Source organism: Xenopus tropicalis, chromosome 5, assembly GCF_000004195.4.
Source record: "Xenopus tropicalis strain Nigerian chromosome 5, UCB_Xtro_10.0, whole genome shotgun sequence".
Lineage (NCBI taxonomy): Eukaryota > Metazoa > Chordata > Amphibia > Anura > Pipidae > Xenopus > Xenopus tropicalis.
This window is the reverse complement of record NC_030681.2, coordinates 80,921,386-80,948,859: the sequence shown is the minus strand read 5'-3', so window position 1 is coordinate 80,948,859 and position 27,474 is coordinate 80,921,386. Positions and strand designations below refer to the sequence as shown.

At 37.0% G+C, this 27,474-nt stretch overlaps 1 protein-coding gene across 2 annotated transcripts in view; it reads left to right on the top strand.

The window, feature by feature from the left end:
• The first annotated feature begins 3,809 nt into the window (after window positions 1-3,809).
• Window positions 3,810-27,474, top strand: part of grik2 (glutamate receptor, ionotropic, kainate 2) — a 277,175-nt gene continuing 253,510 nt past the window's right edge. The window contains exons 1-2 of one of the 2 annotated variants that reach the window (XM_031902289.1): window positions 3,810-3,916; window positions 8,932-9,335. In XM_031902289.1, the coding sequence (XP_031758149.1) occupies window positions 9,206-9,335 (130 nt within the window). In that variant the 5' untranslated portion in view covers window positions 3,810-3,916; window positions 8,932-9,205. Of the gene's footprint in view, window positions 3,917-8,338; window positions 9,336-27,474 lie in introns of those variants that run through there. The other variant, XM_018094319.2, reaches the window with a different exon arrangement.

The window sequence follows — 27,474 nt, the reverse complement described above, 5'->3', positions numbered from 1 at the left end:
CAAAAAATAAAATAAATCATTCTATCAAGTCTACTGAACACAGCATACATGTAACATTATATATTTTTGCAATAAAATGCACAAAGTGACACAATAAAGGTTAAGTTATGTAGCATTATTCCCAAAGCTGGGCCTTCAAAAACATCATCCCTCACCTATTGTGTCCTAAACTGCTTTTCTGACTACACTAATTAAGTCACGTGTTCAGTGCCATACTTTGCCTGGAAACTCAAGAGAACATCAAATCTGTTCATATACCCTAATCTGATTGATGGCAGATGACAGGTTGCATGTATGTACACATGGTAAATTAAATTGATCACAGGGAAGGAAACTAGAAAGACAAAGGGGCTTACTGCAAGGCTAAGCATGATGTATGTCACTGTAATCTGCCCATAAACAGGATGTTTTGGTGAAATCTGTTCAATCCCCTACTGGATACTTAGAAAGACAAATGTATGTGGCTATATTATTTAAACTACTATGCGGTGTTGAACCATGCAGTTCGGGTTTAGTTGATATTCCCATCTAAGTGTGAGGGTCATTGGTCAGTACATTTTGCTTTTTGGAGGATCAACAGAGGAGTAATTATATCACAGTATGACCAGGCTTTCTAAGGGTACCCCACTTTGTAGGGGTCCAGACAGTTTAATTACCATACAAGTTAGCTGGAAAAATAACCACATTGTATATCAAAATCAGTTAAATTCTTAAGCAGCTATCCTCAGAGGCAGACTATGATAACAGTCCAGTGGTACACCATTTGGGGGGGGGTCAAATTCAATGCTTTTGTTTGATCTGCTTTCACCTACAATATCTTTCCTTCACTTTCACTCTTTGTTATGATAACTGAAACATTGGAAACTCCAGGTCTTCAATTGATCATACAATAATGTTGTAAGACTATGATATATTCTGTACCCCAAAGACCTCTCAAACAGTATGGAATTCCAGCTGATCTCTGGCCAGAAAGAAAGCAGGCTCAGATACATGTGCAACAGAAAATACTATACATTTCTCTTTGAAAGGCAAAGTGTAAAACATAAGCTTTCAAAAATAAATGGAAAAATATTTTTGCCAAAACCACATTGTTTAAAGGGGTGGTATAAAACTTTGACAAAATGTATTGTTTTAACAGAACCACAATTGACATTTTTTTCATTTGCTTGTTTACCCCCAACCCAAGTCTTATTTTCCAGTAGCATTCAGGCATTTATCAGCAGCTGCAGCTTGAAGGATAGCTAAATCCAAAAAATGATTTTATGCAAACTTACCCAGGGTGCACTTCTGAGCATTTTTTGCAGTTTGCATTAATTTTCTATTTTTAGTGGTTTCTGAGATATTTGCATTTTTAGATTGCTAAAAGTTGGCATTTACCTCAACTGAAAGTCAGCAACCCAAGGGTTAAATAAATCTTGGAAGTACATACACATTAAAGTTGCAGACACACTTGGTCAGTGGTTCTCAACCTGTGGGTGGGGACCCCTTTGGGGGTCGAACGACCCTGCCACAGGGGTCGCCTGAGACCATTGGAAAACACATATTTCTGACGGTCTTAGGAATAATTTTATGGTTGGGGGTCACCACAACATGAGGAACTGTATTAAAGGGTCGCGGCATTAGGAAGGTTGAGAACAACTGCTCTAGGTCTTCAAAAAGCTATTGATCAAAATGTGTAATACTATACTTATATCTCAGAAACCATAAGAAATGAATGTAAATTACAAAAGTGCTTAGAAGACCTCTCTAAATAACTTAACATCAATTCATCTTTTGGGGTTCAGATTGGCCTTAAGAACTTGAAAGTTGTAACTAAATTAAATTGTTAGCAACAATTAGTGTATCAAATTGAAAAATTATTTTTGTAACAGCCTTAAAAGGCCAGGAGACCTTGTAGGTTTAAAAAAATAAGCAACTTGACTTTCATTTGATAAATGTAACAATTAATGTATCAAAGAAAGTTCACCCATCTAACTTAATGATCTGCTACTGGTCAAAATTGAGGGGGAGAGAAAATACATTTAAAATGCTCGAATTGTTTGAAAAACGGCAAGATATTGAAAGAGAAAGCTTTAGGCTGATTCCTTGGCTGCACATGGAACCTTTGAATTGTCCCCAGTGCAGGCACATAGAGTGGATATTGGCTCTGAAATGCAAATTCTTGCATTTTTTGCTGATATGCACCACGTGAGCCTGAACCTGAGCCGACACAATGGTTGGAGGCTGATGCAAGAGAAGGGGCTGATTCTTGGCCTGTGTTTTTCCACAGGCCAAGAATCAGCCCATGTGTTGCATTATCCTTACATAATGTATTATTTGAGATGTACTTTTTAGAAATGATTTTGCCCTTTTTAGTTAAGCTTTCGAAAATTTATGACACTAACAGTTTTGAGTCAGAATTACGTGCAAACATACATGTACAATGTATATTATGATAGCAGCCTTTTTACTGTATTCAGTTCTGATTGCCTTTTCAGTACAAGTGCCTTGTTGTTCATTTCTTAAAGAACATGTTCTGATTCTGAATAAGAAATATATATGTATATTCCCTGGAATGTTTAGCCATTTATCTGAAGATAGATTTGATCAAGATCCCAAGGTCACATGCAGAGATAATAAGACTGAATTGGTTTCATGTACTGCACCTTAACATGTTATGTTTGTCACAGAAACTGTGATTTTACAAAACCCCTTCTCTATGCTCTGTTGCTAAGATATCTGTTCTCTTCAGTAATAGCACATGTGTTCATTTTACTTTGAGACTCTGTGTAGTTAGAAAAAGGTTACTTAACTCATTATTCAGTGGACTAAAATCCTGAGTGTCTGTAGATTCAATGTTGTGCTGGAGGCACTGTCATAAATAACACAGTACTTCTCCTTACTCACAAAACTATAACAGAGAGACAAACGGATATTGACAAAGAGAGGGAGATTATGTAGGTTCTGTATACTGTACATACATTCAGATAAAGGGAAAGATAGGTAGAAATACAAACATACATTCTAGAAAGATGATATAGATAGATAGATAGATGATAGATAGATAGATAGATGATAGAGGGATAGATAGCTAGATAGATACAGTAGATAGATAGATAGATAGATAGATAGATAGATAGATAGATAGATTGATAGATAGATGATAGATAGATAGATAGATAGCAGACAGATGATAGATGATTATTATGATAGATGATAGATAGACAAATAGATATAGGTAGATAGATAGGTAGATAGATAGATAGATGATGATAGATAGATAGATAGATGATAGATAGATAGATAGATGGATATAGATATAGATAGATAGATGATAGATAGATAGATAGATGATAGACAGATAGATATTGGTGGATAAATAGGTAGAATTATATGCATCCATAGATGTTACTAGATACAGCTAGAGACAGATATAAAGATTGACAACACATATAAGTAGATATTAGATACAGTTGATGACAGACTGTGAGGTAGTGTAATATTTATGTAGATCCTGTGATATAGATGAGAGAGAGAGAGGGGGACTGAAATAATGTACAGATGTGGCAGGTAACAGGTTAGAGAAACATAGGCAAATCGAGCTGAGTGATCGATATTTACTTAACTATATTAATTTTTTCTACATTATTTTAGTCAAGACTGAGCTGTTCTGTTGTTCATATTAACCATAGTATCCTTCCTTATGGGATGCATTTGGGCAGTAAAGCTCCGAGGAAGGCAGCACACAGGGTTACATTACATACAGTGTTAGTATATTTGGAAGCGGGACGCTCACACCAGGGGGAGGGTCTGTGCAGCTCTCAGGGCTCCAGTTCTGTCTTTGTCACTCTTTGCCGTGCCACAGAGCTGGGCTTCCCAGCAAGGTTTCCTGCCCTCTCTTTGCGCCAGCAGCAGCGGCTCGTCTCTCCTTGCTCAGGTAAGTAAATCTAACATCGCTGGGGCTCTGATGCCCCTCTCCTGGCACCGACTCAGGCGCAGGGGGGACCTTCTTTCTTGCATCACAGGATTCACAGATAAGTGGGGGAGGGAATAGCTGGACCTCAGCACAGACCCACTGTCTCCTCCTATTCCAGTCCCCACAAGTCCCTAGGCTGATGCACAGGTGCAAGAGCTTGGCTACTGCTCTGCCGCCTATTGCTGCGCAGCGAGGGCCGCTATTTCTCGGGTTCATATGTATTAGGGAGAGCTCAAAGTTGTGTTACTGGGTGGTATAGCTGTGCACAACCACATAAACCTGTTTAAGTGCAAAACTGTATTATAATCCTGTCCTTGCTGTATTAAGGTTAAGATGGTTTATCTTTTTTAGCGTTTTGAACAGCAGCGTATTGATTTGGTCAGGTGGCATTTCCATCTAGACTATTAGCAGTGCTGGAAAGAGCCCCAGTCAAAAGCTACGTTTGCTCTGGAAGAAAAGGTCAGATTAAATCTTCTGTATTTGCACAGTATCGCCTTCTAAAGGGCACTGCTACTACAGCCATCTGCCACCTGTAGCTTTGTTCAACTACCATTCCACATATGCCCAGAGTTTCTGTTGGAGAATTGTAGTTCAGCTACAAGTTTCAAAATCAGGAATCCTTTTGCTAGTGCATATTGCACATTGTCGTCTGCAGCACATGTGACACATGCTCACTGGAGTTTTACCAACTGTGAGTCCCATCATCTAATCAAAGGCTTGTTCAAGGGTTCTGGGAGTTGCTGGTTATGGCAAAAGGGGCACTGCCCTAGAATAGTCATTTCTGCACTGAAAGAGTGTTCCTTCTAAACAACAGATATATTTCGTTTAGAAGGCATAGCTTGAAATACTCCAGGGCCAGGTAGTGAAATCTGAAATTGACTAAAACAGTAAATCTATGGTTGGGACAGATCTTTAATTAGAATTGGAGATTTCACAGCAGCTAGCCATTAATTACCATCTTAAATTGTCATTAATCATCAACACAGCCGAGATGAGGCTGTAAATCTGAATTTCAGTGAGCTAATAGGAAGCTTGGGAAATCCCCAGTTTTGAAGAAGCAGGAGTCGGGCCTTTTAATGCCCCAATACACTAGTTAAATTGAGAAGCTTAAACTTTTACAACATATTAGAAGCAGCAGTGTCCCATTAATTTTGTATTTTGCAGTGGAGGAAGTATTAATCACTGCCTTGGCAATACCTTAATAGGGTGAGCTCATAACTACTGTCTTTTGAAGGGTGAGACAGATAAATACAGTGTTTAAAGACATGCAGCCAAACTCTAATCATTTATACCCAGGCTATTGGGCTCCTGAAAACGGATTGGTTTAAATATATGCCACCTTCTTACTACATGTGAGAAATTAGCCAGAGATGTACAGAGCTGTATACAAGATGATCACCTTTGGTGTAACAGTTGACTTTACACTGGAAACACTGAAACTTTACACTGAACCTATAACACCTTTTTTGTAAATACTGTATATAGCCCATATCACAAGTTTCCTGTGGGATGCTAAATCTAGAAGAAAATGTCTGTCTGTCCATTTTTAACTGTAGATCTAGTTTGGCTGTAGCTATATTTAGTTTACATTATAAAATTTTATTAGAACGCTGTTGTTCAACCCTCAGCATCATTCAACAGCCCTGGGGGTCCAAAGAGTGTTTGTTCTACAGCAGCTGGAGAGCTAAGAATTGAATAATACCCATGCCTTTAGAGCACATTGTATAATGTAGGGGTGAAAAGGGGACGGGGTGGAGCAACAGATTCAACAATGCATTCACTTATTAACCTATGGTACTCTGGGGAACCCAACGAAAACACTATTTAAATTCATTAACTGTACTCAAACAACCGCCCCATATAAAATCCTTCCTTAGAACTGTACAGTAAGCTGACACATTTAATCACTTAGTAACCATAAATACTCTGGTAATTAACTTAATAACACATTTTCATATGTGGCAGATTGTGATATATTATAATTAGCTTAGATGGCAGCCTTTCAGTATGGAAAGTACGTTCTGCAATTCATTACTCTATACCAAAGAAATCATTAGAAGTATTTTTCCAGAACTGGACATTACAAGTGTGCAGTGCCTCTTCAGTGCCAAGCCAAGTGCAACAATTCCTATCACTGTTCAGTACACCTTCTGCTAAATTGAATTGCCATTGATCTGTATTGGCTTTATGGGCTTAATTTGTAATTATTAACCTGATAGCTGTTGCCCAGACTTGTGTTATTGCTAGATAAACTGCAAAATAGTATCTTCTATGAATATTTTTGTAGCGTGACTTACATGCAGTTAAATATGGTATGTGAAATATGGCTTCGATGCAGGAAACCAAGCACATTAACAAACATGCACCCAAAAGCTCAACTGGATTGCTTATCAATTGGCGTGAGGTCCCTTGCCACCAGGTTCTTCTGGTTCTGACTTTTGAATATTTAGATCTTTTCTGTACAGAAGTCAGACACTATATAAATGACTGGATATGTAGGTAATAAAGGAGCAACATGATAGGTTAATATTTAGATAAGGCAAGAGAAATTCGCTGTGCAGAGGCAATGTCCTCTAAGCTGCGGTGTAATAAATCAAAACAGCATATGTCAGTTCTTTTCTGATAAGTTCCACTATTTGGCTCTGGAGGTTTTCTTTAAGCTAATATAGGACATGTTGTTTGGTGCACTGGATACATTTCAGTTGCTAAATTGCCAGGAGACTTTCAGTTATACATGGATGCGTTGCAGGCCTACAAGAAAGGTAAATGTGCGACAGTAATACTAGAATACGCTATAGAACCCACATAAAGGCATCGGTTTCTGATGCAGTATAGTAACCTAGTTATAGGAGACTTACACTCATTTATGTACATTGCATGCATTGAGTACACTGCTCGGTGTATTCAATGTACAGAACATACAAAATAAGTTACACGAATGGTAGCTATGGTACAGTAGAAAGCTGCTGAGCTCTCCTTGGTGCTGAAAGGAGATTCTTTCAAATGTGCTTGCTCCACAAAGTCGCTTCAGGTAGCAACCATAATTGTTATGGGTCATACTTATTGGTATGTTGTACAGTCTCTCAACCAGTGTTGGCTGGGCATGTGGTGTTTATACTGGTATCAATGATTATAACACTATACTAACTTATATTGGTTAGCAGCGAAAAGCTCCAGGTTTAAAAAAAAAACATAAGACATTCTTGTTGCTGTAGTGATATTCATGCATTATTTTCACTAGAGATTATTTTTTTCATACTTTAGATGCGCGATAGTTGCGCTAAAACAGACAGCATAGGGAACATCGAGGTTATTTTAAAGAATATGTGTCACTGTCAGTCCCACAAGGACTTAGTTTAGCAATACGATTGTATGCTTTACATCAGATTGTCGTATACTGTTAAGTAAAATAAATGTAGCATTTTCTGTTACTGCAAACTCTTTTTTTAGATGTCTTCAAAGAGATATCCATTTGAACTGAAGGAGTCGCTAGACGCCCTTGCCTTTATTGCACTGTATTTATATACAAAGTGCTCCAACTGCCAAATCATTTGGCACAATTGCCTTCTAGATATCATAACTGGCCATTTATGATACTTAGGTTGACACTGCAGTTATGGCACAATATGAAAGGGCAATGATGCTGAATACGATATGAACAGACTGATGATGGCGACAACTTAATCTTTGTCTTGGCTAAATGTATGTTGGATAATGCATGACAACTTAATAAAGGTTTTATGTGTAAAATGCTTTGGGAATTGCACTGACCGTATATAGGTAACTGACTGTCTACCTAGTGTAACCAAGCTTTGGGTCATGAACTAGGTTTTTAACACATTTGTTCCCTGCGGTTTTGTATTATTGATTGATGAGATGGAATCAGTGCGATAGAGGTATATTGATCGTTCAGCTCTAAGTTGTGGGACTTTGGAATTTACAAGCAATGAAGTATTTCTCTTTCCCCTTATTAAGCGTTTAGAGCAGACCACCATAGCACCTGGTATCTGTCTCAGGCAGCTTGCCGTATATTTCTACCTAACATTTAAAAAGATCAAGGCACTCTAAAGGGATACATCTCTGTAATTCAGGTATAGTCTTATCAGATATCGGTTCATTTAGGTATGGCGTAAGCTCTTTTGCCTAGTTACCAAACTGTAAGTGCAGGGTTAAAGTATGATCCAATGTCCCAGCTGTTGCGCCAGCAGCCTGGTATGTGCAGGCGCTATGTAGACCTTCCATTTTACAGACCCCCATTCATAGCGATAAACTTTAGCGGCGTGTTACAAATTGGCGCTGCATTTCCACCGTGGCACAGTAGGGGCTGGAGAGTCTCCAGGCACAGTCTAGTGTGACTTGAAGCCCGTTAGTTGCCAGGGGCGCCTGCAGCACACAGCAATGTAATGCATTGCAGACGCCCATTATGCGAAACAGTTCAAATAAGACCATCCGGAAAGAAATCGCATTAAGTTATGGGGAGACCTTTATGATACACACCAGAAACTGCTGCCTTGTTTTGAACTTCTGCTCCCCCACTCGCAGTCAGAGGCAGTGTGACACGGCAGCTCATAGGCTCCTCTATTAAGATTCAGCGATTGATTTTCTTTCCTAGGAGTGTAGCACACCATATTTACTCGTGCCACGAGAATACGAGCAGGAAAGCAGGGGTTTCCGTCCATGAATAAAAGCGCAAACAGCTTTTCCACCACGGGGATATCAGATCAGTTGCTAAACGCAAATTGGGAAAGGCTGTCTGGCTGGCAGCCTTAAAAAGAGAGGAGCTATCTCAATTTCTCTCACTTAATCTTGGCTGCACGTCAGAAGCTGTGCAGCAGTGCAGCAGAAAGGGAGAACAGCAAACCCTCTTACCAGTAAATCGCTTTTTCACATAGACTTCCCCTATGTTACCATAGCTCAGCGATTTTTCGAGCTGGATTATCTATTGATTGCCTTCCCTCCCCCTTCATCCCTTCCAGGCTCACCGGGATGGACATATGCGTTTGGATTTCTCAAGGATTCTCCCCCCTCTGACTAACATGGATGTCCCACCATTCCTTGCAGTTGAAGGTTGCTCCTTGGCGCAGTGAATGAAGAACATGCAGGGATTGCTAATGGGTTTGGGAAGCGGATCCTCCTTGCTCTTGTCTCTGTGACCATGCCGTGATTGTGTCTGAGGGCCATCAGTCTATGTCCTTTCATTCGTACCCTACCGGGGAACCTGACGCTCTATAGGGGGAAGCAGACACGGGGATGTGCGCTGGAACCATGAAGATTATTTCCCCTTCCCTAACTAATTCATTCTTCAGGTGCACCCTCCGATTCGTGGCTTGCATGGTTTGGATTGGGTATACTCAAGGGACCACACATGTTCTGCGATTTGGTAAGAATCTCCTATTTTACTTTGTAATGGCTTGAATGAAAGAGACAAGGGAAACAATGCATTCATGTCTGCCAGCTAGTCTTAGGTAGCAGAGAGCTGTGGCAGCCAGGTCTTTGTATGATTCTAAGCAGAATGAACACACTCTCATACATCTTAGTGTCTGCAGAAATGGATTATTGTTAACGCAGTCCATGGGAGTGATAAGGATGGAGATAACCCTCAATGTATTACTGCAACTTAATGAAAGGAGGTCTCAGTTACATCCCCAGATAGGGTATTCTTCATTTTGGGCTTCAGGGGGGATTATACTGGAACTCTTGTAAAAATACCAGCTGGCAATCAGCCTTAACTTTGGAGTGTACACAACTAGCAGATTGTCTGTGCGCTTACAACTATTTACTCTCCGTGTAAAACTCTGTAAGGGTGGTAGATCGCTATAACAAGTGGCAATGCCAGCATGACATATAGTGTAGGGGACATGTTGCTCATTATTCTCTTTCCGCCACAAAAAAAGACAGTATATCAAGAAAGCAATACATGATAAGCCTGACCATATTTGAGTGTCCAGGATTTGTAGTAGAAAAGTTGTAATATCCAACAGCAGAGTCCTGAGGAGTGGTACAGACAAGGCAAAGTTTATTAAGTATAACAAAACAATGAAAGGTCCAGCTAATAAACTGGCCCCTGAGAAGAGAGCCCATTCTGTATAAGGTGTTGCCATGTGGCGTTGCTAATACGTACAAATGTATGCCATTTGCATTCAATTTAGGAAGCAGGCGCTTTTCAATACCCTTTATGCTCTATCAATCATGTGTGCAACAATTGTTCATTTCGGTGACTTCGTGCTCCATTGTTCCTAATGGCATGTTGGTGTTGGGAGGATAGGTGACTTTAGTTAAAAAGACACATTGCGTGAAATGTAACGGTGCCCAATGGTGAAGACACAGAGCTGTTATTGATCTCGTGTGTTGAATTCATAGTGTGACTTTCTTCTGCCGCCATCTGGTTTTGAGGTGGTGCTTGAGGCAAGTTGCTAGTAGCAACCATCCTTAGGAATGCCTGTTTCTCTGGCAGCAGATACACAGGTCCATATATCATTGCATGAATTGTTTCTCGCGTTGAATGTAGCCTACAAATTACAATGAAAGCAGTGCACCAGTTAAATATGTCTCGTATTAATCCAGTGCCATCACACACTATTCAGTCTGTCACTCAAGCATGAAAGTATTCACTTGCCAGATAGCTTTGAGTCCTATTCCTGAATGCCCCCACACCCCCGCTTTGGTCAATTTTACGAGTGAGAACTGTAGAAGAGTCGCTTGCTTTCTATAAATCACATAGGGTTTCGGTAATAACGCTGTCAAATCATAGAGCGATATGGGATGATGTTATCAGCGAGCAAGTGAAAAGCCCCAGCAGTTGGTATTGTGTACAGCAGGGTAGTGGAGAAATGCCACGCTTAGATAACTGTGACCGGCAAAGCTCTTTCTGTGCTTTTGTTAGATGCAATACTGAACCTTCACTATCACTACACATGGGAAAGCTTCAACTCTTATTGTGGCTTAGTGCTCTGAAGAAGAATTTCACATCTTTTGACGCTGTCTTGTTTTTGACCATGACAGATGGCTTGTAGCTCTAGCTTTTTCCTACATTGTTGATACTTGTTTTCCCACATCAGTTCCTTCACCGAAACAAAAACCTCATTCACTGCGTTTTACAGAAGATTAGACAAAATAGATAACAATGGCAGAGAGGAGTCTGCCGATCTTTTATGTGTGGCTGGGGTCAAGAGTTGTCTAGAGTGAATGTTCAAAGACTAGCTAGCCGCTGATTTCCTGCCTACAGCACTATGGCAACAGGCGAGTCCTTAAACACTTGCTGTGCTGGGTGGCTCTAACCCTGGGTGCAGCCGTACAACTGGGCGCCTTGCTGTGTCCATAAGGTGATACGGTATGCCTACTGTAACTGCTTCTGTCTGCTGCCTGACATTTACCATACCGAGAGGCTCTTTTAAAGTTCCACTAGCGGTTTTTACTATATTCTCAACCATGTGGATATAGAATTTATAATCAAATACATGATCTGTGTGATATTAAACCGATGTTTACTAATGGCACCCTCCAGTTTATTCCTTGTTTCCACCACGTTTTAAATACCTAGAACATGTATGGGATAAGGCATATGTAGTATATGTTTAATCATGGGACTTTCATATAGGACTCCTTTTATTTTATCTGTGTTTACTTGTGTATTTTATATAACCCCTGTCCTCAGCTCTTTCTTTCTGACACCTCTCATATCCATAAATTGTTTGAACAGTACATCGCTGAAACATTTGCAAAGGACCTAAGAATATTCTGTAAACACTTAAAGAGTTCTTTTATATCTCCCATACGCCAGTTACCCAGCTGTAGATGCTGAACTGTTACAGTAACATTGGTCACAACGTATCTCACCCCGAGTTCAGCACCAAGATCAGCAACCTTTGCAGCCCCACTGTGCGCATTGCAGGCTATGGCAACGCACCGACTGCACTTATATACAATGGGGTTGGGAGCAACAGAGTGAATCTATCTCGGCGCCACATATCTTGTCTTTGAATTGTGAATCATTTTCATATTGACAGCATTAATCATAGCGCTGGGCATACAAGTGACCTTGACTACTGGAAAATGGATGCCGTTTATTTCTTTTATTTCCGTACAATGGATGAAATGAACTCAAAGACCAAACTAGTTATCTGGGACCGGTTGAATCAAAAATACCACCTGAGCTGAATCAAAATACCACCTCCCACCACACACACACACTAATATTACACAAGTTATCTGAATATGAAGCTTTCAACTGAATCACAGGTATCGCCTGGAACCCCTACAGCAAACTCAGAGATGCCGAGACAGTGCTAAACCTCTCCAGCCAGACTTGCAATACAAAAACGATCCGGAACATATGCTAAAGTTCTTAACTTTGCGCTCCATGTATCAGGTTAGCACTTCTCTAGATCATTTTAGGAGCACCCTTTGGCAGTGCTAGGCAGGGGTTTCCAAAAGCTGTTTTTTTTTCTCATGACGATCCAAGCTGCACTAACCTGAAGGAATGTCATGCGTATGACATTTTGTTGTCTGCGATGCTCATATGAAATATAAGAATACAGTAATTCAGCATACAAACACACTGTAGGAGAAGATCTTCTTTATTTTCTCTTTCCTTTTCTTTCAAATAAAGTTTACACATAATCATTTGCTTTAGCAAAACTCTTCTGTTCCACTAATAGGAATATTTGAATTAAAGTAATGGCGGTGGTATGGACTGTGTTCTTAGAGAGGCCAAGTAAGCAAGGTAAAGTCTTGGTTTCATGCTCATAGCAACAGTTCTGCGATAAGCCATTTCCAGATGCCGTGTATAGGCCGTGTAGAGGCACTTATTGCAAATCATTGACACAGAAATGCTATCTAAGCCCTGCTACGCTGCGTACCAGCTAAGAACCCTCTGCCATTATAATATGCTCATAATAATATTAGCTGTAAGATCAAGTACTTTTGCCCCCTGTTCCGAAATCTAATCCATGCAGCCGTAATAGAGGAGAATGAAGAACATCCAAGGCCACTTTATGTTTTTTTTTCACAGCAAAAACAACATGCTAGGAAAAATAAATAAAAAAAAACCTTGGAAGGGACGTGAGGTTGAACACCCCTGGAAGGGAAGAGGTGATGAGGAGCATTTTTATTGACTGGTCCTGATTAAACAGCAGAGTGGAAGATTTCAATTTGATAACGTCACATCCCTCCTTGTTTTTCTTTGCTTCTGCTACTGACAATTTTGTAAGGTAATTAAATTGGTTGATTGAAGTCACAGTGGTCATGGGGCGATAAAGACTATTTGGATTTAATGGAATTTAAAAACAACAGCGAACAGCATACGACTCTGACAGACCAGGAATTTTAATGGCCCATACAGGTGCTGACTAAATAGAACACGCTGAACAAGTTTAATTGAAAGGGCAAACCGGATTAGCTGTATACAATCTTTATTGCTGCAGATAGGGGAATTAAAATTATTATCCCTTTAAAAGACTCATTATTACATTATCAAGATTTAATGTGGGTTGAGTAAGCTTCCTTCGGCAGAGTTTTAGAGCAGAAGAGTTTTAATAACAAGTAAAAACACAATGCTGAAACAGAATTAAGCAGAGTTGATGCAGTTTAATTATTCCCTTGTTTAGGTCTGTACAAAGGCACATCCATGAACCTCTGCAATGCGTTGGAGGTCACTGCCTGGCTCTCCTTCCAGCCCTCTATTTGGGTACTGATTCATTTTTATCACCAAGGTGCTGGTAAATAATGTTGAGGCTGGTAATTAAGGATTTTTTTCTTTTCTTTAATCATTCTTCTAGAGAGAGAATTCCATCTGCAATAAGTTCTTCATTTTAGATGCCACAACTTATCTATGTCAAATAATATGCCTCTGTCCTTTCAGTATATACCTTTTTAACATCTGAAATAGAATTTTCACATCCACCAAGGTGTGTTTTTTCTTTATTTGATTAATGAATATAGCTCTATATGAGTCCTGCCTGTATGCTTACTGACACCCTTGTAGGCTAATTATTGCAGTTTATTACCCTTAAATAGACCTATAATGTACATTTGTTTCTAAAATGTATGGACTAATAGAACTAAAGAATTCTATATGCAGTATCATCAGTAATAATTCTTTATGCTAAATGATATGTAGCCTGGACAAAGGGCATATGGAACTGCAGTGATGTTATTGTTATACATTCTAAGAAGCACAAGGAGACAATATATTATGTTATGTGCACTCATCTGCTGCTGCAATTATTTCAGGGAGATAGAAATCTTAGAAGACTAAAAGAACTCTAGTAGCAATGAGATTTACAAGTCACTTTCTCTCTGCTCATAAAACTACAGTGAATTTTATTATAGTCAGTTTGCTTTGTGATATACCTATGTGTAAACACTTTATAGGTGGAGTATACACAGGTTAGACTCTGAAAACATACTGAGTGTATATCATTTCATTAAATTATATAATATTTAGTGGGATCGATATAGCCCTCAAATTTGGACAAGGTCTATCAATTTGCCCTTGGATAATATGACGATATGGATAGGTCTCACTGGTAAAGGATGCCTATGCTGTTGGATGACTTTCTATTAAGCTTTGATTTGGTAATAATGACCAGATCCACATGTATATAAAAGGTTATATTTACTTTCTTTCTCATATATTTCAGGTATGTGTGTGTTTACTGGATGTATATACTATATTGTTTGTGTATACTTTCCTCATTAAATAATAATACATATACCCAACCCTCTACTACTGTTCTGGAAGCACACTATATACTGTATGTTTGCTATGTTACAGAGTAATGAGAACATATTGTTATGTAGCCACAGGGAAGCCTTGCTGCATGACCAAAAATAGAATTATTGTGAAATAAATGACCACAAACATTTATTTATTCTTTTAATGCATACTGTGCATGTGCAAAACAAAGAGAAGTTACTATAATCCCCTCCAATCATAACGTTGTTCTGCAGTTCAAAATTGGAAGGTCATTACCAAGTCTCTGCAGTAATGTGAAGGCTGACGTTAGGTAAGACACAAAATCTGGATGTAGCTAGATTAGGATATATTTTTTTAGGCATTATTTAATGTAATATATACTAAGCTTATTTAGTTAGGGACCAGTGTACTCTGTGTGCTTTATTTTCTGGTAAAATATTCCAGCATAAAAAAGTGTGTTAACCATTATGCAAATTAGTTATGTCAAAGAGGGTCTGTGTACATTAAGTTTTATTTTGTACTCATGGTGTGTTGGCTTATATAGGTTGACATTGCAATATACAGCAATTCCTAGCTGATCTAGACGAAAAATAATGCAACTTTTTATGTATGTAAAAACAGGTTTAATGCTATCTTTAAACAGCCTCCCTTTTTTGAATTCTTTTTAGTTACATAGTAAAATTTTCATGTATAAGAGACCTAATTCACACAATATAGGTAGGTCTTACTCTTGCATTATAAAAGGGCCGAAATACATTACATTTTCCTTCTTTGTGTCCATTGCTGGGCCAAGTTCTATTGGTGCCCAAGGCACAGGGACCAGCCATCCCTCCACTGACAATCACTACCCCCCTCAGTGCTGACACCATTACCGCTGATCACTTACCGCACCCCACCCGTTGCCACAGCATACTTTCTCATTCCACAGTCTTGCACTCCCTTATGTCACTCCGCTATCAAAGCCCCCCATCCACGTACAGGCCCCACTCTGTTTGACACTAGGCATCCACCTCTTCTGCTTACATCTAGTTCCTGGCATTGTTTGAGTCAATATTTTAGTGGCCTTCATTGCTACTGATTAGCTTGGAACATATACGTGTGATTTATATGGAACATATAAGGTGATACCTTCAAGTACAGGTATGGGATCCCTTGTCCGGAAACCAGATATCCAGAAAGCTCCAAATTACGGAAAGCCCTTCTCCCATAGACTCCATTTTAATTAAATAATTCCAAATTTTAAAACTGATTTCCTTGTTTTCTGTATTAATAAAACAGTACCTGTAATTGATCCCAACTAAGATATAAATAATCCTTATTGAGGGCAGAACAATCCTATTGGGTTTAATTAATGTTTTATTGTAATTTTAGTACACTTAAGGTATGGAGATCCAAATTCCGGAAAGACCCCTTATCCGGAATACCCTTGGTCCCATTCTGGATAACGGTTCCTATACCTGTACTTAGGTACTGCTTCAATAATAGCCTAAACAACCTTTGTTTTTGCAAGCTCCACATTTATAAACTTGAACTTATTTCTAAATCTTATTTTGCATTACAAAATAATCTGTTGTGTCTTAACCCCTGGTAAGGATGATACACCATGCATACATTCAAATGTTTAACATAGCATTTTTGTTATCTGGAAACAAATACTTTGCTTCCAAGTTATTATTAATTATCTGCTGTATGATAATATTGAAGTTTTGTTCTAAAGGCTTTTACTGCATTTGTACGGAGCAAGTCTAGAACACATGAGGTTATATCCTTATAGGGCAGGGGTCTATGAACTAGCACATTGATCATTTAGGTTATCACAGGATAATCTATACCCAGAGGTGAAGGTGCTCTTGTCTTCTACATTTCAATTTATGAATCTCTTTAATTCCTATATGAATCTAAGATACCTTTGTCCAGCAATACAAAGGTTATCTAGTGCCAGTTTGTTCAGTTTGTATATCTATGCTTGATATATTTTACCTTTAGGTTAAGCTGTTTTACATTAATATTATTATTAGATTTTCATTACAACATTTCAGGCAATCATTGACAAAGTTCATTTAAACTCACACATTATCATGGTGTATTTCACACAGTTAATTACTGTGCATTCATATTTCTGCTTTAAGATGCTTTGTTTTTACTTGCTGTCATCTACCATATGGTCTTACATTACTACAAACACTTTAGATAGTTATGAAGAGGTCCCTACTAGAAAAACAGCTGAGTTGAAAAATGCCAGTTGCCACTTGGGGAACTTAAGAGTTCAAGCTAAGGTTCTGGATCAAGTGGGTAGTTTGTATGTATTTATAGAATTTATAGTGTGCACCTTATAGTGTTTGAAAAAACCTATCCAAGTTAGTTTCCGGCATCAAGGGGTATATTTATACCAAGGGGTTGGTGAGCAACATGTTGCTCACGAGCCACTGGTTGAGGATCACTGCTGTATACCCTTGTTGAAGGAGGACCAAAATTTGCTATCGTGACCTTTCAGCTATAGTAGTATACACACCACATGCTTGGTTGAAAGGCCCTAAAAATGGCTATCCAGACAATTAAGGGCTGTTTTTTTTTTTTAAAAAGCAAGCATAAGCTCAGTATGTGTTTCTTGCTGTGCCTAATAATCATAGGCAACTGTAATTAAATTGCTTATACATAGGATATGTAGATACTTAGGGGCATATTTATAAAAGAGTTAGATTAGAGCTCACCACAGTAAAATTCCTACACTGTCTATTTATGACTTTGGGATTTTTAGAGGCGTAATGATTAAATGGGGAACTCTGATTTTTACACACTGATAAATACACCTCTTACAATCTCAAAGGAATGAATAGAGAGATATTTTACATTTTGTTGCTTGAAACAAATGTTTTGTTTATAAGTAGAATACCTCTTTTGTACAGCAAAGGAAACATTAAAGTCGTTCTGATTGTCCACCATATGATCCTGTTGAATTAGGCAGGCTATTACTGGAAAACAGAAACAACACTCCTTTTACTAATACTAATGGATTGTGGCAAGATTGCACAATCATTACAGCTTGTTGATCTGCCAAATAATAATAGCAAAATATGGGGACTGCTTTATATGTGTGTAAATTTTTTTGTGTTGTTGCCCACTGTCATATGTATGGCACTGGAGAAGAACACCATTACACACAAACCAGTATAAGACCTCCACAGGGGTGTACCCTCCACTTACACCACAGAATTTTTTTTAACTCACTCATATAAAAACATAAATTTCCTGTGTATTATCTTTAATTCTAAAGCACCATCAGGGAGCCAGAGGCAAGCAGAGCACTGATGGCAATATATTTGTAAACAATGAGGCAGAAAGAAAATTGTACACTTGATATTATTTGGTTAATTTAAATCAAACCTAATATTACATTTGATTAGAGTGGATAATCCCTGTAGATGAAAATCTTGATATATGTTTCCCTTTTCGTTGCTAAGTACCGCTGGTGTGAAAATGTTTAATAAATGTTATCACATGCTCCGTGGGTTATTTATAATATTCATAAATGCGTTCAAATCAAAATGTTCTGAAGGATATAAAAAGCACAAATAAACCCATGCTTTGGTATTTATATGCGTGTATGTATATATAGTTTAAGGGTTATGCTGAAAGTTGCAGTGCCTATTGTTACAATTAAAAAAAAAAAATGAATGTTTGGGATTTATTTTCATTAACCTCTGGATATGTATTATGATTTTTTTTTACACTAACCCACACCCATAATTGTGGGAAATCACCCAGCAATACAGTCATTATGAATTATATTTATAAAGGTTTTCTTAAAGAAAATGTCATTTTAATCCATTTTAGGATAGGAATTGTATTTTTTTTTTTAATTTAGACACATATATCATACATAGTACCAAAAGTTTTTTATTATATAAGTTTCATTATTATTAGTAGTATTATTATTGTTATATAAATCAACTGTCATTTGTACAGATTTTACATACTTGGAGACGTAGCACTAGATTTTTTTATTTCTCACTCCTGCCCTGGCACTTTGTCCCTTCAATTCTTTTTCTCTGCTCCCCAGTGTGTAAGAACCAATATGGGGCAAGGCTTTTCTTGGCTGTTGTACAGCTCTGTCAAGCGAGGAGACATTAATGTGTTGCATTGTAATGGATTGCAAATCCATTGTTATGTTAGCAGTACTGAATACAGTGTGACCATTTGCAACCCCAAGCCCTCCAAATATAGAGCACAGATGATTTGACTTTTTTTTTTTATGGTCCATGTTTTAAGAAGAATTGTGTCTACTTCAATGGTTTTTTATGTTTCTCTAAGTGCTTTAATAGGTAACTTAGCTTTGTATCAAGCCTATGCCATCCATTGCCCATTTTGGTATTTACTTTAACCACCCAAATCTTTGTATTTATGTTTCTGATAAGTGAATGGAGGAGTACAGAGTTAAGTTGGACAGTGACAGTGAGTGTTGCTTTTTCTATTATTCAGTTTTGTAGCCTATATATTGTATACAGGGGCCATTTGTACAACTGTAGGGAATTGGCAGTAGAACATCTGATATTTATTGGAACTTACTTCTTATTCTCCAAAAAAAATGCTTTTCTGCAGGAAATAGTTGGATGTATAGGATATGATAAGGCAGATGGATGCTTGTTGACCTTTAGCTAGCTATTAACTAATAGCTAAGATTACTATTTTGCTCACTAAGGAGCATATGTCAAAATGAAAAATGTATTCAATATGTGTCATGGGTTGCTGGGATTCGCACCCAAGACCTCTGCATGATTCCTTCTTCCATTAAGCCTCTGAGCAAATTTGTCTGGCCCAAAAGCTTATGGTTTATTCCTTTCCCACTCTCCTCTATTTGCTTATGTGTAATAAGCTCCAGTTGATAAGGTGCCCAAGTACTGCTTATTTCATCCTACTAGCAGAACCCAACAATGACAATTTTTTTATTCTTTGGTGCTTGATCCTAACTAGTGATGAGCGAATCTGTCCCGTTTTGCTTCACCGAAAAATTTGTGAATTTTGCAAAACAGAACTGATTTCTTCTCTATAGAGCACTTCCTTTTTGAAAGTCAATGAGAGGATTGTCTAACCTAGTTTCCTTACTTTCTAGTATGAGGAAGTGACAAGACTGTAGTGCATTTTAGTTGCATTTCTTGTGGACTTTAACACCTTTATAGTAAAGCCTTTTTAGACGTTTTATAAAGTACAAACATTTTCTTTCCTTTCTTATTGGTTACAATTTCTCAATTATTGCTAATGATAATTATTTGCATTTGTAAGTAATTTTCTGTATGCATTATATTGAGCATTGTGAAACAGAATTCTTCTTTATGCTATGCTTATTAAACAATCTTGCCTCTATAGAATCACTCCCCAAACAATATTTTAATTAACGCAAGTAAATAAATTGTTTTACAGTTGACTGAGTTCGAAAATGCTTAAAGAGACTAAAACAAAGCACTGCTATAAAAGTTAATTTATCTATGCAAAAGCACTTGTTACATGCTTATTATTTAAAAATAAATAACAGGATGGAATTCTAAAACCCTCTTATATCCCTGTTCTGGATATTGTGATTACACCAGATTTTTCATTTTGTTTCTTACTCTTCATCATGTTTTTTAAGCTTTAAAAGAAGCATGAGTTGGCATATAGTGTCTTTTGTTCAGTTTTTCCTGACACCACATCTTTGGCCTCAGTGACCCTTCCAAAAATTGACTATAAGAGCATGATTAATGTGGATCCAATATAATTTAGTGAATGCTGATGCTACATGGAGTAGGTGTTTTAGTGAGGTTGTCAACCTATGGCCAGTGCTGCACATGGGGTTTGCTGGGCAATATTTGCCATCATATTCATTTAAAGTGCAGACTATTTCACTGAGCCTTACCTAGGGTATCAAAATGAGTACAGAAACTCATCACATTACCATATTAAAGTTGTACTTCCCTTCATAACTATCTATGACCAAACAGCTTTTAAATCTTTTTGTTGATGAGCTAAGACAATTTTTCATACATAAGAGCTTTACTTTATTCCAGTCCAACTGAAATAGGATCCAAAAGGATAGATAACTCACTTATCATATACTTTGATTTGCATAGAACTTGGATGCGTTCAAAAAAGATGATGCATCGTGAACCACTGGATCAAAATTCAGCCTTGGAAAAGACTAACCAGTTTCTGAATGTTTATTAAAAAAAAGACAAAATAATATTGAGCAAATGTTTTCCTAATACTTTCTGCTTTTTTTGGCTATTGGTTTACCGTGTATAGAAAAACAAACGAATGCACATTAGGTGCACATGTTTGCTTTATTGTCATTCTCATTTCCACCTTCTGGGGATAACACACATTATAACCTTGGTCACATTTCATACCATAAACCTTAACAACTCTGCCAGGAACAAAATAATTATCAAGCTTACATGACTTTCTAACTTAAATAAGTTTTCAGGAGTCCATCATACCAATATTTTAGCTTTCAAACTCATAAATCACAAAATCATTACTAATACTGGCCTCAAAAAATGGCCTCGCTCGCATGTTGAGTTCATGTGCTGTACAACCATACACATAATTGCACCATTCCATTTATTCAATTTGCAAACTGATAACACTAGCATCAGGGAGGACTGTATACATGGGCGTCCACAGAAGGGGGCAAGAGGGGGCACTTGCCCCCCCCTGGAAAAGTAGCAAAAAAAACAAAAACCTTACTCCGTTTCTGCACTTTCCCCTCAAGCCCGTTTTTGCTGTGCTCCGATTGGATCTTTCTTCTTGTGGATTCACCAATCAGAGCACAGCTTCCTTGACAGACAGTAAAATTGACCAATCAGAGCACAGATGCACACAGGGATCGGGAGATTTTGCAAACTGGAAACAGAAATAAAGACTGAAAAGATGAATCTGCAGCTGTAACTTTACCTGAGAACCAACTCTCAACTTTTGCTGCAGTTTTCATCCCACAGGTACTATACAGTTCTAAAGAATCACTAGCTGACATTAAATTGTTTAATTTATAATCTATCCCCTACCCTAACACATGGAGGGTAAGTTAACTCTTTCCCTCTGAAAAAGCTCATTGTGTGTTTATATATGTGTTGTTGTTTTTTGCACTTACTATTTTTTTTTTTTTTTTTGTCATTGTTTTGTTCATTTATAGTAAGTTACAGTGGGGCCAATGTTGTGTATCAGTGCCAGTGTTATAGTGCCAGGGCCTGAATATCTGCCATCTGTACCCACTGCTCCTCATGGCATATAATGTGCTGGGTTTGTAAATACGGACTGCATCTCACTGTATATAATGGGGAGTCAGTACCCACTGCCTTTCTTGCTATAAAACTAACATAAACACATCTAAAGGGGTGGTTCACTTTTAAGTTAACCTTTAGTATGTTATAAAATGGCCTATTCCTAGCAACTTTGCAATTGGTCTTCCTAATTAATTTTTTTGAATAATTTGCCTTTCTCTTCTGCCTCTATACAGATTTCAAATGGGGGCCAAAAAATATTGCTCTGCGAGGCTACAATTTTATTATTATTATAATTTTGTATTACTTATTTTTCCAAGTAGGCCCCTTAACTATTCATATTCCCATCTCTTGTTTAAATCACTACCTGGTTGCTAGGGTAAATAAGACCCTAGCAACCAGATAGCTGCTGAAATACCAAATGGAGAGCTGCTGAACAAAAAGCTAAATAACTGAAAAACCATTAAAAATAAAAGTGAATTAGAATGCGAACTACCCCTTTAAGCTAACTGATCCCAAACACAAATGTTTGCAGATCCCCTAACAGAAGTGCGCGTATGAATACTTTTACTACTAATACTAAACATTTTAGGGTAAAAAAAAAAGCACCCCCACCCGCACTTTTGTACAGTATCCCTGGGAGTCAGTGGGAACGGCAAGAGGTAGTTGGGAGGTTAACTTTTTACGTCAGCAGTGAATCCACTAAGTGTCACATTAGCTGTAGGTCAGTCTGTGTATGGGCCATATTTAGCCTCCCCTAGTATCATCCTGCAAAAAAAAAAAAAATATATATATATTTATCTGTTGCAGGATGATGCTAGCTTACTTGCCCCCCCTTGGAAAATTTTCTGCGGACGCCCATGACTGTATAAATGACTATGTAGTCACATTCCTTAGATATTTGTAGGGCTATATGGTTATAAATAGCTCAAGTAAGAATATAATAATAACATTCCTCTTAATTTACACATGATAATCAAAATGTGCATAGAAGTCATGCGTGGGGTAATTTAGTACATACAAATGCTTTATCCTACTGATTAACTAAAATTTATTTTAGTCTTAGATTGGAATAATTCATCCTTGTCTGTAAAGTAATAAATATTAAGCCAGAGGTCAATAGAGGATTTAAATTGGAAACATTTAATGCAAATCAGACTAATTTTTCTTGTTACATAGCTGTTATTTAAACAATCTCCCTGTGTTATAATACTCATTTCATTTCATTTTGTTATTTACAAAAAAATGATATCATGACATTACTGAACTTAAAATATGTAATGATGATAATGAATATATTGTATTATGAGTGCACAGTGAAGGACATTTATGCTATATTTCAATTTTCAGTTCATGTCACAAATTGATTAATCCCTACTTATTTTTACCTGTTTATGGTGAAAGGTAATATTTCTTCAGCAAGACATGTCAGATGAAGTAGGTTGGTTAATGTTCAGTATCATTCCTGGCAAAGATGTCATGCTTAGCTTCAATTTTTATTGAAAAGCATTTAACCAAAGACCCACTGACATATATATATATATGTATATATATATATTTTTTTTAATAGGGCCAGATCCAATTTCACAATTTCTGCTCTTATCAGAGCTTACCAGTGTTTCATATATATTTTTTTAAATCAGTTATAGTAAAGCCCATTGAGAAGTTCTGGTATATCACTGGAGGAAAAAACTGTAACTAAGGCCCCTCTTTTACATGTATAAAAAGCATGCAGTGGTTCCATTTTCATTGTAAACTACATAGGTGAGTGTGCACTTGCTGGATTTTAGAAACAGAGCTAGAATACATGCTCAACACATTCTACCTACACAACATTTTTTACTCTTTTTGGTCTACACAGAAAATGAGCTAAATAAGGGTTCATAAAACAATATTTATAATAGGGGTTCATAGCTTTCTCCATATGCTACCTCTTTATATATAAACAATTATTTGCCTCCTTAACTAAAGCCTAGCAGAGCATATTTCCATTTGTATGGAAAAGCTTATTTGTGAAAGTGGGGTGACTACTTCAGTAACAAGCAAAGAAATGCCTTACAAAGTTATAACAAATTACCTAGAGCAAAACTTAAAAACTCTATCTTGAGACACTAGGCTATTAATGCTTAGATCAGAGAGAGGACATGGAAATGCCAGAGGCCAACACAACATGTGGGTTGTATTTGCTGCTGATTGCTTTTGGCGATGTATAGGATTCCTGGCAATAGGTTGCCAGGGGAATGGACATGTAAGACTGTAAGTATCAGTCAAGTATTATCTTAATGATAATTACTCCACTTGTTCTTACTGTCTTACTTTAATGTTAGGAAAATATAAATGTGGCAGTTGGGTATATGGTTAAATTGAATTCTTCGATATTCCCTTAATAATATCAGAGGCTAGTGATGAGCAAATTTTTTCATCAGGCATGGAATTGCAGCAAAATTCTGCATTTCGCCATTGGTGAATTCTTTTGAAAAACTTCTGCAAAATTTTGCTGCAAAAAATGTAAAGTTGTGTAAAAAAAAAAAAGGCATGTTTGCGTCAAAAAAAGCATAGTCATGTCAAAAAAGGATTCCATACCTGTAACAGATACTGATGCAAAGCTGCATAGGGGGTGACAAACTGCTAAGAGGGGGCAGTGCAGAGTAATTCCATTATTTTAGAAACAGCGAAATCTTTTTTTAATTGATTACATTTAAAAAATGTATTTCCCCTTTAAACTAGCAGATACAATGGATAAGTACCAACAAAAAGCACGTTTAAGAATCACCTCCGGTGACTTTCAGTTTTTGTACTCTAAGAGCTATGCTGTATTGTAGGTGTTCTTTACTCTTATTTTAATGCTTCAGTACATTAGTAATATGTATTATACACAGGACAAAAAAAACAAATAACAATTACCAGGTTCAAGGGGAAATTGAAACTTCCATAATTGTTCATAGTTAGAATATTCAAATTTGTTGAGTAAATGAAAGTGTCCCTTTTGCTTTATTTATTCACTGTTAAGAAGTTCTAAAACCAATTACAATGTGTGCTTAATTTCTTTTGCTAATTACCATAGTTAAAACAACAGTTTTACACACTACAACAGAACAGTCTAACAACATAGCACACAGTTACAGGATTGTTAACATAATATTTGTCATTACAATGCAAAAGCAGTTATTTGTGCGCTACTCTGAATCTCACGCTGCAACTACAGACTTTTCTTTTCTTATCAGATAAGTAACTTGGAAATATAACAATAAGGGGCCATTTACTAACCGTTGTATTTGTTTTTCCAATTCAGATATTTTAGCAGCAAAAGTTACAGATTTTCTATGTGTAAAAACAGCAATCTGACAATTTGCCAGTTAAAACATGCCAAGATCATGTAGAAGTCAATAACAGACTTCTTTTGCTTTGGAGGTTTCGGCTTTTTGATGCTATTTTTTTGTGTCAAAATTTAAAAAAGTAGAGGTTTCGGTGTGTAAATTTGAGTTTAATGACTTTTCTGGGACTTTTTCCCGCGCTGACTATTTCAGTTCAGGCGTTTTAGTAAATTAAGATATTTGTGGAAACAAGTTTCTTAGAATTTTAAAATTAAAAAATGAGAAATGTTAGAGTTTTAGTAAATCTGCCTCTTAATCTGAAATAATATTTTAACAATAATAGTTTACCAACTTCACTTCAAAGAACCCTTGGTGTGCTCCCAAGCCTTCTAAAGGCTAAAGCATCAACCATTTACAAATTTAAATATTTGTTAATAAATCTAAATATATGTAAATAAATATTTGTACAAGCTGTGTTGCAGATTTATTGTGTATAAATTGAATTTCCCACATGTTTTGCTCTCCCTATTAACAGGCTATTTTGGGGGAATTTTTTCCTCTCTTATGTTTGGCTACACACAGATATTAAAAATAATAACAACATGCTCTCTCACCCAAGATAAACCACCCAATATAGTTTATATATTATAATTGTTTATATATTTCAATATATTCAGCAGAAAGGTGGGAGACAATAAATAAACCTCTGAAAAGAACAGAAACACTGCTATGTTTCTTGTTAAGGACATAACATAGCATTTGCATAACAATTTCATTGCTGAAATGTACTATATAGTTATGTTGATAGCCGACTGCTGACTGTTTGTTCTTGTAGACTTCAGGCTCTGTGAATCATCATCTTTGCTTTTCTGTGGTTTATTTTGTATTCATGTTCCATTTCCCAGCAATTGCTCTTATTTAAGATTCTTTCTGTCGGGGTTGGTATTGGATGTAAGCTTTGTGGGTAATAGCTTTATTTCTGGCAATTGCAAGTTTTCATCTCCATTTTGAGCTGTCAGATATGTTTTGAAGTCATGCTATTGCTTGCTTTTATATTTTTTTTAAATAATTCACACAATAACTTTCTCTCTCTATATATACATATACTGTATATATATTGAAACAAATAGAGCACACCTTAAAAGAGTTCAAACGCCCAGGGTGCTGGCAAAAAAATTTTTTTTATACAGACAGTGAGCCGCACACACAGGGACTTTGCAAAAAAATCACAAATTTATAAGAACAAAGAAAAATAAATTTGTGATTTTTTTGCAAAGTCCCTGTGTGTGCGGCTCACTGTCTGTATATATATATATTAATATAAGGGCGGAGACACACGGGGCAATTAATCACAGCGACTTTTAATTAAGCCAGTCTAGGCGACTAATTGCGGCACTCTGATGTCTAAAAAATTGCACAAAGCGGGGTGCTCAGTCAAATCAATTGTATACAAAACAGTATTTGAAGCTTAGACATGTTCTAAGTTTGTACCTCATAAGCACCAGTACTAAACAGGAAGCCATACTAAGCAGGAAAGAGACACCAAAGTCTGCACAGTTTCTTCTTATCATTGTTTTCAATATCTATCTACCTATCTATCTATCTAATATGGATTTATGCATCGTAGGATCAAGGAAATTATTTTAAAAAGTTAGAATGATTTGCTTAAAATGGACTACTTGGGAGATGATCTTCCAATAATTCTAAACTAAGGGGTCCCATACATGTATTCACAGGATTGGATGGCTTAAAACCTGAAGGTATTATAAAAGATATAAATCTGAATCTCAATTTTGGGTATAAAAATACTGTAATGACCATGTCACATGGAGTGTTTTTTCCATTAATAGTTCTCTAAGGGGCAGCATTAAAATGTGAGTTTAAAGCTAATTACATAAAAACTCAACCACATCTATCCATACACTTTTAGAAGTGTATTTATTAATGGGTGAAAGTTAGAACTCACCATTTTAAAAATACACTTCAAAAATTCCCATAGGAATGAATAGAATGGGAGTGAGTTTTTATGTCTAAAGCTCTAAACTCACATTTTGATAAATCTGCCCCCTAAATCACTGTTTTTCAAATCTGCCTACCAGTCCACCATTGTTGGATTCTTTGTAGATATCTACACAGCAATAGGTTTTTCAGTTGAACACATGGATCTGTTAGTGTTACCAGTCTACCTACTGATACACTCATATCTCTGTTGGTGAGTACAATTTAGAGGTTTGTACAGATATGATGAACAGCTTT